Below are 18,477 nucleotides of genomic sequence, written 5' to 3'. Positions count from 1 at the left end.
ATGACAACTTAGAAACAGATCCGTTGAAAGATATGAATTCTCTATCCACCTCCAAAAACACTGCATAAGGATCTTGAAATTCAACCACGCTGGAACCTAGCTCATCCAATGGATTACTTCTCTTCTTCTCATACCATGAATGCAAACTTTGATCTGAGCCTTGTGACGAGACCTCTGCTGAAAATGACAAAGAAACCGGCTGCCGAATCAAATTCATATCAGCACATGTTTCAAGCTCACATGTAGTTAATGGAGAAAGACTTTGACTGCAAACCTCATCCAAAACATCAGCTATTGGATCATGAAAAACTTGAAAAGACTGCTGCAATCCCATTTCTATTGGTTCCATTGTGATTACATGATTGCCTACATGCTGCTCATCTTGTTCTTGAGAGATTTTATGAGAATTCTGCCTTATAAACTGAAATGCTTCGAAACAAAAGGGTATAGAATCTTCCTGCATCATCAAATCAGGTATTTCGGCTGCCACACCTTCATCTATAATCTGCCCTTCAATTTCATTTGGTGGCTGCAAATCTGATGCTACAAGCTGCTCAAGAATTTTGTTATCTGTCTCATCCTCAATATTAAATGATTTACTAAGCAATCTACCCTTCAAAAACTGAATTGATTCAAAACAAAATGGTACAGAGTCACCTTGAATCATTAAACCATGTGTGTCCACTTCCAAGTCTTCAGCTGCAACTTGACAATCAATGGCTTTTGGGGATTGCAAATCTGAATATGAGAAGTCTTGAACAAAATTTTCATTGCCCTCAAGATGGTCTAGATCAAGACTTATTGATAGCTGATTTCTGATTACATGGAAGTTGTCTCTGATGAACTGACATGAATCAAAACAAAAAGGAAAAGATCCTTCACTTACTTCAAACTTTGCTGCACTTTCCTCGTCACTGTCATAGCTGATATGTGATGACTGAACATTGTATTCAAGCTGCTGAAAATGAACTTCCTCCTCCCACAAACTAGCTGCTGATTTGTCTGCAAGATTAGCTTCTGTTTGGAGAACATAATCATCATCATACTGATCAAAACGAGGCAAATCATCACTATAAAACACATCATCAAGCATGCAGGTCATATCAACAGATCTCTCTTCTTCACAATGATCTATAAAACAATCACTATGACAACTGGGATCAGAAACACAATGTTTTGGGTCAGCAACTTGTTCTTCTTCAATCAGCGAGCCATGATCTTGAACATCATAAGCATTTCTTGTGTTGATCTTGTCCATCATCTTTTCCATGGCACTTACCAAAATGTCAAGTTTCACCTCTAAAGATGTTGATTCGGCCGGATCTATGATTTTCATCTCTTCTTCCTTCATTCTTGCCCTTCAGATCAGCAAATGAGCCTCTACATTTACTGCACTGTTTTGCATCTCGTGAAGTGTTGCAATATTCTTTTCTCTCAGCTGAAACTCCATCTCTGGATCAAAGGCGCCCGGATAGTGTAAGAGAGCAGATCTAGGAGTAGGCCTTATATCAACTGGCATCGAATAATAAACTTGATTAAATCTGGCCGAAAACTGTTGTACTGTCTCACCTGGCAATCTTTTCAGCTGGTTATGCTCTTCTACAATCAAGAGAAGGTTCTGTCCTATCATCCACTTGTCGAGAAAAACTTTGACAAACTGCTGGAAATCTGAGATGCTTGCATCAGGCAGGGCTTTGAACCAACTCTTCACTTTGCCTTGCAAAGAAAGAGCAAAAAGCCTTATACTAACATCATCTTCATCAACTTCAAAAAGATCTAGAAAATTCTCAAAATTCTGGACATGTTGCTCAGCGTTGACATTCTTACTTTCACCATCAAACATCGGCAAGTATAGATCATAGTTTTTGGGGAAAGCATGGAGAACAGAAGGTAAAACAAGAGGTTTATACCGATCTGGAATTTTACAAGGTATAGGGGTATGTACTGCAGGTATAGAATCAGCCTTGGTCTTTTGAGGTTCATCAATTTGAAGATAGCCATCACAAAATTCGGAAAAAGGATCGTGATCAAGCTCAAAGGCATGCAAATCTTTGGTTTTCACAATCTTCAAAGGGAAAGAATCAGCTGCAGGCCGAGGATCTTTTCTCAAGCATAATATACTTTTCAAAGCCTTCTTGACATTCTTGGGAAAAGAGAAGAAATAATTTATGACAAAGAACAAAATGTCTTGGATAAAATTCCAACTTGAATACCTGATATGTCCATGTTGTCCTTTCATGTTTCTGCTGGTTGGGATCATCCTCCAGTGGAGTCTTTGGATCTGATCTTGAAAATGGTTTAGAGTCGCCAAGTGAATGATTTCAGCCTGTCAAGTGTCTGATCGTTGTTCACCATCAACAATCAGATCTGAACTTGATACATGTACTGGGGTGAAGTGTCAATGAAGCGCTATGTTCACAAGCTCACGGAGATTAACTGAAGCAGCGTTTATCTACTAACGCTGATGTAAAACAAGAGCGTTTTCGAAGGCTACCTGGCGTAACTTCAGGCTCCGTCTAAGACTTATGAAATAACACGTCAATGAGCAAACGATCAGTTGTTCTCCCCAGTATGGTCGCCAGTATGTTAGCGCTTGAAATTTCAACTCAGGCTGAGAAAGGCAAACCTCAAGGCTACATCAAACCATTTAGCCTCGTAGCTAGCCCTACGGGGCAGGAGAAGGCTCTCTCCGGTCTATCTCGTGAAATTTTCAATGGGATGAGATGACCAACACGGTGACACTGATATTAGGCTAGTAAACTGATTATAAAGGTTGATTTGGGGATTTTTGGGGTTTTTGGTGGCAAATTGAGGAGCTGCAATTTAGGGTGCGGGGATTGGACACAGTTTCTGCAGGGGGGTCTTTGGGGCGAGGTAGGAGCCTGTATTGATGTCTTTAGCTGAAGTGGATGATTAGGAAGAAAGATAAGAATGCTAAAGAGAGCAAACAATGAATTTGAATTCTCTTTAGACAGTAGAAAACATAGAAATTAAACAAATTTAAAAGCAGAGCATGGCAAGCATGAATTCTTACTTTAACACTTCATTTGTTTAATATGCAGCAGTATAGAAAGGAAATGAATCACATAACAAAGCTTACAATAACATGGAGAAACACACCATCAACACATGAGTCCACAAGAATCCCAAAGATGACTACAAAACCCTGGTCTTCCTTAGCCAAAAATTGCAGAGATATAAGTGATAATACAATGATAGCTTCTCCCTCAAGAGTCCAACCATGAGAATGAGCATGAAAGTACATAATATAGATGATCTAACGTCTTTCCCTGCCTCCATGGGTCGAGCTCACTATCCTAGGAGCTGTTTGAACAACTTCTAAACTAAGCACTACAAAATAGGCAGTCAAAACAAATTGCCTCTATAAACTTGGAAACCAGTTCATACAGTCAATTTTACCCTTTTACATGAGAGAAACTTCTAGAAGAGTAAAACAAGAGTAAAAGTATCCAAAAAGTGTCACAAGTACAGTCAATAGCACCACCATCGACCTCAGCAAGTCAAACTGGAGCTAAACTGCAAATTCTGGGCTGAACTAGTCAAATCTGGCACAAATTCCTCAACGGGTCGCGCACATCATCCTCAACGGGTCGCACACTTTGGAGCTCTATTTTGAGGCCTTCCCGGTGTCAGAATCGAGTGCAGGATAGCTCGTTGGAAAGGTCTCAGAGTCTACTTTTCAACCCAACCAGAATTTCTGGATTTGAAGGTAGTTTTCCTAGTCAAACGTCAATTCTCCCAAGACTACTTCTGCAGCTCAAAAAAGGGGCAGAAAGTCAAAATTTGGCTGTATTTTGACCTTTTGGAGGCCCAAAACTCCATGAAAACTCAAGGTAATGCATGGGCATATGTAACTTTGCATGAAAAATCCAAAAATGCTGAGTTTTTGCAAAACGGAGCTACGATGACAAAGGGTCTCACCGGGGGTGAGACCCGTTGAGAAGCCAAAAGCTGTAAATTTCCCAAAAATACCAAAATGACCCAAAATTCTCAAAAATTTTTGGGATTTGTGCTGTAGCTGATGCTAGTGAGTGCCATGATCCTTGAGGGATGCCTAAGCCAAGATACGGAGTGGATTTGGCCTTTTTCTCCGTTTTAGTGCCTCGGTCAACCTCCTTTGAAAAACTTTCATTTTAGCCTTGCAGACATGCATCCTTGCCCAATAACCTATGATGACCGCCCTTTCCACCCTTATGAGGCCTCCTCTGTACCTCAACCTCTGTAGATGACGAATGGTCATCACTTTGCTCATAAGTTTCGGTTTCTGACATGGTTTAGGAGCAAAGTGGACAAATTGAACTGCTGCCTCTGCCTGCAAAAGTACTGAACTCTATGCTGTTTCAAGGGGAAAAAACATGAGGGGAATGTTAGGGGAGGGAACTTCTTAACAAGGAATGGGAATATATGAAAATAATAGGGAATTTCAAGGGAAACTTTACAAATTGTCATGCAAATAGGAACACATTTTAACATTGGGAAATCATTTGCAAAGAACATCTCATATGGGACAAAAACATGTATGATAGTGAACATGGAAGGGGCATACATGTATCAATAGGGACATAGGGACACCATACACCAAGTTTACTTATAGGAATTCATGTGTATCATAAGGCAAATTTTTTGATAAGGAGTACATGTACATTGTTTTAACATAGAGGGAAGGTTTTCATGTACAAGGGGATGCCAAGGGCATGTAGGGGTTATGTACATGACTCTAGATATACAGCAACATTTATTTCCACATGACTCTTTTCTTTATTTGCAAATGCATCTTTTCTTTTTGTTCTATTTTTGCATGTGTATGGTAGAGGGAATTAGGGTTTTGTGTGCTTGTGAGAGGGATAGGATTCATAGTTTAGGGATGGGGAAAAAGTTTACATTTTATGTACAAATAATATGGGACAGAGATGAAAGCATGACTATGAATGAAAGGGGAAAAGAGGGAAGGGACCAAATGGGACAAAATCACTTGAAACAGTCACAAAACCCTAGCATTTTACAAACATTAACAAGCAGCCATATAAGTCTTTTCATTTGCATGATTTGAGGTTAAAATCATAGCATGAGGGCTTACATCCATCACCAACCTCCAAAACAATGTGTAAAGAGCCTATCTTGAACAAATTTGATGATTTGGAGGAAGATTGGGCAATTTTTTGAAGTTTGCAGCAAGACAGCTCAACGGGTCGCGCACCTTGCCCAACGGGTCGCGCACCTCTGGCTCAACGGGTCGCGCACCTTGCCCAACGGGTCGCGCACCTCTTGCAGGAGGCTTTTGGAGGCCTTCCCGGTGTCGGAATTGGGCGCAGGATGGCTCGTTGGAAAGGTATTTGAGTCTACTTTCCAAACCAAGTGGAATTTTTCAATTTTGAGTTGATTTGACTTGTCAAAAATCAAATCTCTCAATACTGGTCAAAAAGTGCCAAATGAGGCTGCCTGAAAGAAGAGTTCTGTTGTAGTCAACTTTTGAATGCCTTCCTCAACCCCAAATTGAGCTCATGATAGCTCATTGGAAAGCTATTTGTGTCTAGCTATCACTTTACTCATCCAGAAAATCAGGTGGCCAACCAATCTAGGAGAAAACTGGATTTTCCCAAGGTCACTTTCAGAGGTGTCTTTGATTCTCCTGAGGCAACGGTATTCTTGACATTTTTCTCAAATCATGACACCTGTGAAAAAAGTGAATGAGGTTTTTCTTCCTTGGCATGTTTTGGACAAAAACCTCTCTCAGTTTCCCAAAATTCATCTTTGATTGCTCTGAAACATCATTTGAGTGCGACTTGTCCCGATGTGTGAAACAAGGAATTCTGTCGAAATGAAGCGAAATGAAGGGGATAGGGGGCTTCTAAATTCTTGAGGAAATTTTTGGGAGTGGGGAGGGATGTTAGGAAGCAGGGGAAAGTGGAATCTCAGAGATTGAGCAAGGGGAAGGGGTCCAAAAGGGCAAAACACAGGCCAAACCTAGAAAATTGCCAAGTTGTAGCTAGAAACTAGGGTTTGTGCAAAAATGAGGAATTTGGCGGATCTAAGGGATGGGAAGTGTTTGATAAGGTACTTTAAGGATAGGGGAAGATGTATGAATATCAGGAAACAAGTTTTGTCGGTGATTTAACCATCCAAGAGAAATTGCCTTCAAAACCCTAGGAGAGGGAAATGAGCTTGCCTAGGCACAACTGAAGCATGAATAAGGTGTAAAATGACTCAATCGACACTGACATGATAATGAAAACCCTATGAATGATGATAGGCTTAGCTGAATGATGACATGGACTGACATTTGGGCAAACGCTAGGCTTAATTCCTAGTGACCAAATTTTGCTTGAAGACTCACTGAAATGACAAAATTTGACCTTGACACTCTGAGACCACTGTGTAAGAGCATATTTGATCACTGTAGGAAGGCTAGAAAGACTGACACTAACAGTCGCCACCACCAACAAGCTTTCACAAACTCAACTTTGACGGGGCTTCTCGTGGGAATCCTGGTCCGGCAGGTATAGGAGGTGTCCTTCAGGATTACAAAGGAGAGATACAACATATTTTCCGTCAATCATTGGGTGAAGGAACCAACAATGAAATGGAATTTGCGGCTTTAGAGCAAGGGTTACGAATTCTAATACGCCTGGAAACAGGAGCTACAGTGGTGGAAGGGGATTCTCTTTTGGCTATCAATGCAGCAAGGAGAATGAAAATGGGGGCGAAACAGAGTAAGGTAACAAAGCATTGGAGGTTGGCCAAGGTCACAGAGCTCATAGCAGAGCACCTCACAAGACTTGACAGAATCATCCTGCAAGCAGTGAGAAGAACGGCAAACGCAGTGGCTGATTGTCTGGCCAACTATGGGATCGATCATCACTTCACATACCCGGACACCTGTTGGCATGATGTCACATGCACAGAACTTTGGGATAAGTGTTTACTTCTATCGAGACAAGACATTTGTTAAAGGGAGGAGTGATGCAAAAGTACGATGGATCACGCCTTAATAGCGAATGAAGATAGCCAACCGAAGGAACAATGGGTGACAGGCCCATGAAGTACATGAGGAAGAGTGGGAAATCATAAACAAGGACAAAGTGCAGTGAACGAGGAGGACGATCAACAAAAAATATGATTAGCGCCGTCAGAAAAACACAGGGGAGGACACATGGTGTTTAACCAATAGCCCCAAGCGTCGCAGAGTTAAGGCTCTGGATACGCATCATGAACAGGAATTGGGAATTCGTAATGACAGTTATTATGGTAGGAACAACGCCTATCCGATGATGAAGTGGGAGATCTCAATCCAGACCTTCCCACCCTAAACTATATCTAAAACATCCAACCAGAGGATCAGAACACTGCTCTCTCCCGGCTCACCTCTTAACATTCGTAGTGCTGCTAGAATTTTCAGTGATTCCGCGACCTACAATAACATTATGGTGCGTGAGGGAAGTCGAAATGTTTCCGCTAACCGGGATCTGCAGAAGGCCCGGGAGGCTTATGAAACCCGAACAACCCAGAAAGAAAAATGCAAAATCGAAGAGCTCGAAGCTACAGTAACAGAGGAGGAAGAACGTTTGGACGCGGAAGCTTTGGAGAAGGAAGTGGAATGGCTATTTGATCTAGGCACAATGACTACAAGAGCTACTCAATTTGTTCGAACCCAGGGAGAAATGTGGAGGATGAAAACCATGCTGGCCAAGGCGCTCAACATGCAGGCTGAAGACATCAAAAAAGCTCACCAGGCCATCTCTCTCATTTCAGCTGAGAATTTGGCTAAGCTTGATGCCATGGAATTCAATTTCAGTGCCCTGACTCAGGAAGTCAGAGTCCTTTCGCAAAAACTAAGTGTCCTCATCAGTCTCCTCAGGCTCTCCATGCGTCAGGGATCCACAGCTGTGATGGAGGCCATGGAGGAGGCAACCGACACCAGTCAGGTGAAGTGCCCCACTCCTCAGAGGATTCTGCAGCCTGAGAAAACGACTGCAACGGCCGGCCCAAGTGCTCCCAGTACAAACTATGTGATCTTAAAGTTGTAATGGCTTCTCTGTTCCTGATTTCTCTTTTGGTTTTGGTTTGTCATGTTCCTGGCTACTATGTTCTTGGTATCCTGTAGCTGTAGAGGTCCTCCTGGCCTTTGTCTTTCTTTTTGGCACTATTGTCTAGCAGCCCAGGGTGAAGATCTATTTTTCTGTTTTTTACCCCTCTTTAGGCAGCCCTGCGTGGTTAGCCTCAGGTTCAGTAGATGAAGTTTCAGTTGCTTATAGTCATTTCGAGCATGCGTTGAGGTTTTGGCTTTGTCTGTGCATGCAGACCCTTTTGTATCTTATGTATTTTATGAATTAATATAAAACTGCTGATTTACAAAAAAAAATAACACACACACATTTATATATAATTAATTTTATTATAAAATAATATATTAATATGATAATTTTTATATTTCTAACTATAACATAATATATTAATATTAAGATTGCTTGAGCATCTTAATATTAATATTAATACTTAAACAAATATATTAATATAAATTACTAAGTCACTAAGCCAATCATTGGCCAATGACTCCTTGTTAAGATTTGTCATTAACAGACATGCCCATTCATGATTTGTTTTCCAACGATTCCATAGCCCCGACTGCAACAGGCTCCACAACTGCTTCGGAAGTTAGCTGTTGTGATGTACTTAATGCAACTGGTGCATGTAGTTAATGCGAAGGGTTGATAAGATGTGCAACTACAGACATTCAATGAAACCTTCGCCGTCAAGATTTCAAATTCGACAATCATGCACAAAAATTTGAAAGGTTACAAGGAGGGAGTATAATGCTATCGCTAATGCTTCTTAAACACCATTTCGATAAAATGAATATATAATATTCGACGATTTTTGTGGCTTCACAGCATTTTAATGGAAGACAATGATTTGAAAACCCTGAAATTCCTAGAGCAAGCATAGGACATGACAAATTAGCTGCTGGAACGCTTGTTTGAGGTAGTGGAAAATATACTAGGTGTCACAAGAGAGCGGAATGACTTGGAAGAAAAGGAAAGGAGCCTTCATCTGCCACTGGTGGACAAAATATATGAAAAGTTGCAAAGTAAAATGAAGGATTCCCGACTGCCATAGAGTCTGAGCTAACTATCTTGAATATCAGTTTGGGAAAGGTGCAGGTAGATTACAGTATGTGGGCAAAAGAAAATCAGGATGAAGTCCATCCGAAGTAGGAAGCATGGTTGTGGGGTTAGTCCAACATTGTGCAAGAGTCGGTGGAAGCAGGACTAGTGATGGAACTATTTGCCTATCATCGCAAACCCAATCTCTCCCAGAATTTGAATGAATGGAGGAGCTTGTTGTTGCAGAGAAGGCAGCTCCTTGGTTAGTTCTTGTTGTACATGAGCCTAAACAGTCGTACAGAATTTAGAGGCACTATTTACATTGATTCATAGTAAGGCCTCTCCAACATTGCGCCAGAGAATAAACCCCATAATCACTTATTGTACTGAAACTCACATTACTCGACCCAGCATTCAGCTTAACACTGGTCAATAAAGAGGCAATATTCCAATCTTTGGAACCCCCAATGTTTCCAGCTGTGCCCTTTCTTGAAGTGTTATCGCAAACTGTAAAGATGTCCTCTGATGCATTCTGCAAATTTGTTGGATAAAATTTATCAATGGCATATCTCAAAAAGAATCTGCTGAGATGAGCGGTTCCAGAAATACATTTGGTAAAAAAATCAATGCAAAGCTCCGCAAAGTTTGAAACGCATGCTCGACAAGCAGAGACATTGAGGTCTCCCCTACACTGAGTAAGACCGTACATCACATCTCCATTCTCTCCATGAGATGAAATACTGTAGCACGTCTTATTAACATTCTCCACCAACGAATTCAGAACCACCATCAAATTCCTTTCCAAATAACTTGAGCTTTCACCCATGTTATTACCGTCATCACAAAGGGTTTTGTATATGCGCAATTTCCGTATATGCCCACATCTTTCGTATATGCATAGTTTCCATATATGCGCAATTCCTGTATATAGAAATTGTACATATCTTCGTTTATGTATCTGCGCATATATGAAAACTATACAAATACGGAAGATGTGCGCATATACGGAAATTGGGCATATACGGAAGATATGCGCATGTCTTTCGTATATCCCTAACTTTCCTGTATGTGCATATCTTCCATATATGCACATCGTTCATGTATCTGCATCGCAGATGCGCAGATTCCATATATAGGAATTGCGCATATACGGAAACTATGCATATACGGAAGATATGCGCATATACGGAAATTGGGCATATACGGAAGATATGCGCATTTCTTCCGTATATCCCTAACTTTCCTGTATGTGCATATCTTCCGTATATGCACGTCGTTCATGTATCTACATCGCAGATGCGCAGATTCCACATACATAAATTGCGGATATACGGAAACTGTGCATATACGGAAGATGTGCGCATATACGGAAATTGGGCATATACAGAAGATATGCGCATGTCTTTCGTATATCCCTAACTTTCATGTATGTACATATCTTCCGTATATGCACGTCATTCATGTATCTGCATCGCAGATGCGCAGATTCCATATACACGAATTGCGCATATACGGAAACTGTGCATATACGGAAGATATGCACATATACGGAAATTGGGCATATACTGAAAGACATGGCATATCTTCCGTATATCCCTAACTTTCATGTATGTGCATATCTTCCGTATATGCACGTCGTTCATGTATCTGCATCGCAGATGCGTAGATTCCATATACAGAAATTGCGCATAAACTGAAATTGGGCATATACAGAAGACATGCGCATATCTTCCGTATATGCCTAATTTCCATATATGCGCAATTTCTGTATATGGAATCTACGCATCTGCGATATACGGAAGACATGCGCAGATTCCATATACAAAAATTGTGCATATACGGAAACTGGGCATATATGGAAGATATGCGCATATCTTCCGTATATGCCCAATTTCCATATATGCGCATATCTTCCGTATATCCACAATTTCCATATATGCCCTATTTCCGTATACAGGAATTGCGCATATACGGAAACTGTGCATATATGGAAACTGTGCATATACGGAAGATGTGCGCATATACGGAAATTGGGCATATACGGAAGATATGCGCATGTCTTCCGTATATGCACGTCGTTCATGTATCTGCATCGCAGATGCGCAGATTCCATATACAGGAATTGCACATATACGGAAACTGTGCATATACGGAAATTTGGCATATACGGAAAGACATGCGCATATCTTCCGTATATCCCTAAATTTCTTATATGTGCATATCTTCCGTATATGCACGTCGTTCATGTATCTACATCGTAGATACGCAGATTCCATATACAGAAATTGCGCATATACGGAAATTGGGCATATATGGAGTACATGCGCATATCATCAGTATATGTTCAATTTTCGTATATGCGCAATTTCTGTATATGGAATCTGCGCATCTGCGATGCAGATAAATGAACGACGTGCATATATGGAAGATATGCACATACAGGAAAGTTAGGGATATACGAAAGACATGCGCATATCTTCCGTATATGCGCACATCTTCTGTATATGCACAGTTTCCGTATATGTGCAATTCTTGTATATGGAATCTGCGCATCTGTGATGCAAATACATGAACGACGTGCATATACGGAAGATATGCACATACAAGATAGTTACGCATATACGGAAGACATGTGCATATCTTCCGTATATGCCCAATTTCCGTATATGCGCACATCTTCCGTATATGCACAGTTTCCGTATATAGGCAATTCCTGTCCGTATATGTGCAATTCCTGTATACAGAAATTGCGTATATACGGAAACTGTGCATATACGGAAGATGTGCGCATATACGGAAACTGGGCATATACAAAAGATATGCGCATATCTTCCGTATATGCCCAGTTTCCGTATATGCACAATTTCTGTATATGGAATCTGCGCATATACGATGCAGATACATGAACGACGTGCATATACGGAAGATATGCACATACAAGAAAGTTAGGGATATACAGAAGATATGCGCATATCTTCCGTATATGCGCAATTTTCGTATATGCGCATATCTTCTGTATATGCGCAATTTCCGTATATTCCCAATTTCCGTATATGCGCACATCTTCCGTATATGTGTAATTTTTGTATATGGAAATTGTACATATCTTTGTTTATGTATGGAAATTGTACATATATTCGTTTATGTATCTGCACATATACAGAAACTGTGCATATACGAAAGATGTGCGCATATACGGAAATTGAGCATATACGGAAGATATGCGCATGTATTCCATATATCCCTAACTTTCCTGTATGTGCATATCTTCCGTATATGCACGTCGTTCATGTATCTGCATCGCAGATGCGCAGATTCCATATACAAGAATTGCGCATATATAGAAATTGTGCATATACGGAAGATGTGCGCATATATGGAAATTGGGCATATACGGAAAGACATGCACATATCTTCCATATATCCTTAACTTTCTTGTATGTGCATATCTTCCATATATGCACGTCGTTCATATATCTGCATCGCAGATGCGCAGATTCCATATACAGAAATTGCGCATATACGGGAAATGGGCATATACGGAAGACATGCGCATATCTTCCGTATATGCCCAATTTCCGTATATGCTCAATTTCTATATATGGAATCTGCGCATCTGCGATGCAGATACATGAACGACGTGCATATACGGAAAATATGTACATACAGGAAAGTTAGGGATATACGGAAGACATACGCATATCTTCCGTATATGCCCAATTTCCGTATATGCGCACATCTTCCGTATATGCACAATTTCCGTATATGCGCAATTCCTGTATATGAAATCTGCGCATCTGCGATGCAGATACATGAACGACGTGCATATACGGAAGATATGCACATACAGGAAAGTTAGGCATATACGAAGACATGCGCATATCTTCCGTATATGCGCACATCTTCCGTATATGCACAGTTTTCGTATATGCGCAATTCCTGTATACGGAATCTGCACATCTGCGATGAGGATACATGAATGACGTGCATATATAGAAGATATGCACATACAAGAAAGTTAGGGATATACGGAAGACATGCGCATATCTTCCGTATATGCCCAATTTTCGTATATACGCACATCTTCCGTATATGCACAGTTTCCGTATATGCGCAATTCTTGTATACGGAAATTGTGCATATACGGAAGATATGCGCATATACGGAAATTGGGCATATACGGAAGATATGCGCATATCTTCTGTATATGCTCAGTTTCTGTATATGCACAATTTCTGTATATGGAATCTGCGCATATACGATGCAGATACATGAACGACGTGCATATACGGAAGATATGCACATACAAGAAAGTTAGGGATATACAGAAGATATGAGCATATCTTCCGTATATGCGCATATCTTCCATATATGCGCAATTTCCGTATATGCGCATATCTTCCATATATGCGCAATTTCCGTATATGCGCACATCTTCCGTATATGCACAGTTTCCGTATATGCGCAATTTCTGTATATGGAAATTGTACATATCTTCATTTATGTATCTGCGCATATACGGAAACTGTGCATATACGGAAGATATGCACATGTCTTCCGTATATGCTTAACTTTCTTGTATGTTCATATCTTCCGTATATGCACGTCGTTCATGTATCTGCATCGTAGATGCGCAGATTCCATATACAGGAATTGCGCATATACGGAAACTGTGCATATACCGAAGATATGCGCATATACGGAAATTAGGCATATACAGAAGATATGCGCATATCTTCTGTATATCCCTAACTTTCCTGTATGTGCATATCTTCCGTATATGCATGTCGTTCATGTATCTGCATCGCAGATGCGCAGATTTCATATACAGAAATTGCGCATATACGGAAATTGGGCATATACGGAAAGACATGTGCGTATCTTCCGTATGTCCCTAACTTTCCTGTATGTGCATATCTTCCGTATATGGACGTCGTTCATGTATCTGCATCGCAGATGCGCAGATTCCATATACAGAAATTGCGCATATACGGAAATTGGGCATATACGGAAGGTATTAGCATATCGTTCAAGTATTTGCATCGCAGATGCGCAGATTCCATATACAGAAATTGCGCATATACGGAAATTGGGCATATACGGAAGATATGCGCATATCTTCCGTATATGCCCAATTTCCGTATATGCGCAATTTCTGTATATGGAATCTGCGCATCTGCGATGCAGATACATGAACGACGTGCATATACGGAAGATATGCACATACAGGAAAGTTAGGGATATACGGAAGATATGCGCATGTCTTTCCGTATATGCCCAATTTCTGTATATGCGCATATCTTCCGTATATGCACAATTTCCGTATATGCGCAATTCCTGTATATGGAATTTGCGTATCTGCGATGCAGATACATGAATGACGTGCATATACGGAAGATATGCACATACAGGATAGTTAGGCATATACCGAAGACATGCGCATATCTTCCGTATATGCCCAATTTCCATATATGCGCACATCTTCCGTATATGCACAGTTTCCGTATATGCGCAATTCTTGTGTAAATAATCTGCGCATCTGCGATGCAGATACATGAACGACGTGCATATACGGAAGATATGCACATACAGGAAAGTTAGGGATATACGGAAGACATGCGCATATCTTCCGTATATGCCCAATTTCCGTATATGTGCACATCTTCCATAAATGCACAGTTTCCGTATATGCTCAATTCTTGTATACGGAAATTGTGCATATACGGAGGATATGCACATATACGGAAATTGGGCATATATGGAAGACATGCACATATCTTTCGTATATGCCCAGTTTCCGTATATGCACAATTTCTGTATATGGAATCTGCCCATATACGATGTAGATACATGAACGACGTGCATATACGGAAGATATGCAAATATAGGAAAGTTATGGATATACAGAAGATATGCGCATATCTTCCGTATATGCACAATTTCCGTATATGCGCACATCTTTTGTATATGTACAGTTTCTGTATATGTGCAATTTCTGTATATGGAAATTGTATATATCTTCGTTTATGTATTTGTGCATATACGAAAACTGTGCATATACGGAAGATGTGCACATATACGGAAATTGGGCATATATAAAAGATATGCGCATGTCTTCCGTATATCCCTAACTTTCCTGTATGTGCATATCTTATGTATATGCACATCGTTCATGTATCTGCATCGCAGATGCGCAGATTCCATATACAGGAATTGCGCATATACGGAAACTATGCATATACGGAAGATATGCGCATATACGGAAATTCTGTAGGATTACAAGTTTTGAATTCTGCTTGCATCTGTACTAATAAATCCCTTTTCTGTCATTATATTTACAGTGGCTCTCTAGAACAAATAAAAAGGCTCTATATGAAGCGCTTGAAAAATTGAAAGCAGGTAATGGATACTCGAAACCACTCATATCCACCATGTTGCTTCTTGTAGTTTATCCCCCTAATACTCTGAAACTAATTTGAACCACAAATTTATGCTGTTTTAGATAGAACCTCCTTCTAAAATGGTTACATGGGTTGAACTTGACAATATTTGTTTTATGTATTTAACTGATCTGCTTAGATTGCATTAATAGCTTGTTTTGGATTTTCTAAATTTAATTTCAGCCTTTAATTTCAGGCAACTACACTGATTTTTTTTAGCACCTGCTGGCTAGAATTTCTGAATATGTCCTCTAAGTAAATATTTTTGAAAATTGTCTTTTTGGGTTGCAGAGTTGATGCTTCTGGGTTTCATATCGCTTCTACTGACAGTTGGATAGAAGCCCATTTCCATGATTTGTATACCCAAAAAAATAGCTTATATTATGCTTCCATGTAAGAAGGAAATTGATTCTAGCGATATAAAGGTGGAAGGGGATAATGACCAAGAAAAGGAGCGCATGCAAAAAATTCTATGGGAATCAATGTCTACTGAACAGGAGGTCCCATGGAGACGCGTCTTAGCTGCTTCTAAGGGTAGCAACCATTGTAGCTCGACACATGTAAAGGCCAAACCCTTCTCTTAGTCTTAATGTGCATGGTTTCTTTATCCAGGTCTTGTGATTCTTTGATTGATTTTCCTGCCGAGATCGAGTTGATTTAGACCATCTCGAAATTAGCTTCCCATACAAATTTCAACTATTTATTTTATGTTGGATTTTACTTGATAACTCTGCTGCTTTGTATTTAGGGTAAGTATCCTCTGGTTTCCCAAAGCGGCATGCATCAACTCCACATCTTCATCTTTATGCTGGCAGTTCTCCATGTGTTATATAGTATCTTAACTGTGGCACTGGCAAGAGCAAAGGTAGGTGGAAGGGGAGATCAATTATTTTGTCCAATAATGTTCAGTTAAATTATGCCTTGGGTTTTATGTTTTGACCTCTGCATGCATTTATATCCTATGTTAATACTGAGATCTACAAGTCCTCTTGATGCATGTAACTTCCGTATATGTACAATTTCTGTATATGCGCAATTCTTGTATATGGAATTTGCGCATATACGATGCAGATACATAAACGACGTGCATATATGGAAGATATACACATATAGGAAAGTTAGAGATATACGGAAGATATGCGCAAATTCCATACACAAAAATTGCGCATATACGAAAATTGTGCATATACGGAAGATATGCGCATATACGGAAATTGCGTATATACGGAAGATATGCACATATCTTCCGTATATCCATAACTTTCCTATACGTGCATATCTTCCGTATATGCACGTCGTTTATGTATCTGCATCGTATATGCACAAATTCCATATACAGAAATTGCGGATATACGGAAATTGTGCATATACGAAAGATATGCGCATATTCCATATACAGAAATTGTGGATATACGGAAATTGTGCATATACAGAAGATATGCGCATATCTTCCGTATATGCACAATTTCCGTATATCCGTAATTTTTGTATATGGAATTTGCGCATATACGATGCAGATACATAAACAACGTGCATATACGGAAGATATGCACATATAGGAAAGTTAGGAATATACAGAAGATATGCGCATATTTTCCGTATATATGCAATTTCCATATATCCGCATATCTTCTGTATATGCACATTTTCCATACATGCGCAATTTCTGTATATGGAATTTTTACATATATTCGTTCATGTATCTACATCGTATATGCGCAAATTCCATATACAGAAATTGCACATATACGGAAATTGTGCATATATGAAAGATATGCGCATATCTTCCGTATATACACAATTTCCATATATGCGCAAGTTTTGTATATGGAATTTGCGGATATACGATACAGATACATAAACAATGTGCATATACGAAAGATATGCACATATAGGAAAGTTAGAGATATACGGAAGATATGCGCATATCCTCCGTATATGCGCAATTTCCATATATGTGCATATCTTCCGTATATGCACAATTTCCGTATATGTGAAATTTCTGTACATGGAATTTGCACATATACAATGTAGATACATGAATGAAGATATGTAAAAATTTCATATACAGAAATTTCACATATACGGAAATTGTGCATATAGGGAAGATATACGCATTAACGGAAATTGCGCATATAGGGAAGATATACGCATTTACGGAAATTGCGCATATACGAAAGATATGCGCATATCTTCCTATATCCCTAACTTTCCTATATATTCATATCTTTCGTATATGCACGTCCTTTGTGAATCTGCATCGTATATGCGCAAATTCCATATACAGAAATTGCGCATATACGGAAATTGTGCATATACGGAAGATACGCATATACGGAAGATACAGGCGTATCTTCCGTATATGCACAATTTCTGTATATGCGCAATTTCTATATATGGAATTTGTGGATATACGATGCAGATTCATAAATGACGTGCATATACGGAAGATATATACATATAGGAAAGTTAGGGATATACGGAAGATATGCGCATATCTTCCGGATATGCGCATATCTTCCGTATATGCGCAATTTCCGTATATTCACAATTTTCGTATATGGGAAATTTCTGTATATGGAATTTGCGCATATACGATGTAGATACATGAACGAAGATATGTACAAATTCCATACACTGAAATTTCACATATACGGAAATTGTGCATATACGGAAGATGTGCGCATATATGGAAATTGCGCATATACGGAAGATATGCGCATATCTTCCGTATATCCCTAACTTTACTATATGTGCATATCTTCCATATATGCAAGTCGTTTATGTATCTCCATCGTATATGCAAAAATTCCATATACAGAAATTGTGCATGTACAGAAAATGTGCATATACGGAAGATATGCGCATATATAGAAATTGCACATATACGGAAAATATGCGCATATCTTCCATAT

The 18,477-nt window shown here is 39.6% G+C and overlaps 1 protein-coding gene across 1 annotated transcript; it reads right to left on the bottom strand.

Moving 5' to 3' along the window:
- Positions 1-9,435: 9,435 nt before the first annotated feature.
- On the bottom strand, positions 9,436-9,948 carry LOC149225196 (cysteine-rich receptor-like protein kinase 2). Its single transcript, XM_089379888.1, has one exon. The coding sequence runs from the start codon at positions 9,946-9,948 to the stop codon at positions 9,436-9,438; it is 513 nt and encodes a 170-aa protein (XP_089236014.1).
- Between the last annotated feature and the right edge of the window lie 8,529 nt (positions 9,949-18,477).

The sequence above is a fragment of the Pinus tabuliformis genome, chromosome J (genome assembly GCF_031772625.1).
Source record: "Pinus tabuliformis cultivar Carrire ecotype Pingquan chromosome J, CPIR1, whole genome shotgun sequence".
NCBI lineage: Eukaryota > Viridiplantae > Streptophyta > Pinopsida > Pinales > Pinaceae > Pinus > Pinus tabuliformis.
The sequence above is the reverse complement of the archived record's forward strand: the minus strand, read 5'-3'. Positions and strand labels throughout refer to the sequence as shown.

Coding starts and splice junctions, on each gene's coding strand:
- LOC149225196 (XM_089379888.1), bottom strand. CDS start 9,948: ATGGGTGAAAGCTCAAGTTATTTGGAAAGGAATTTGATGGTGGTTCTG.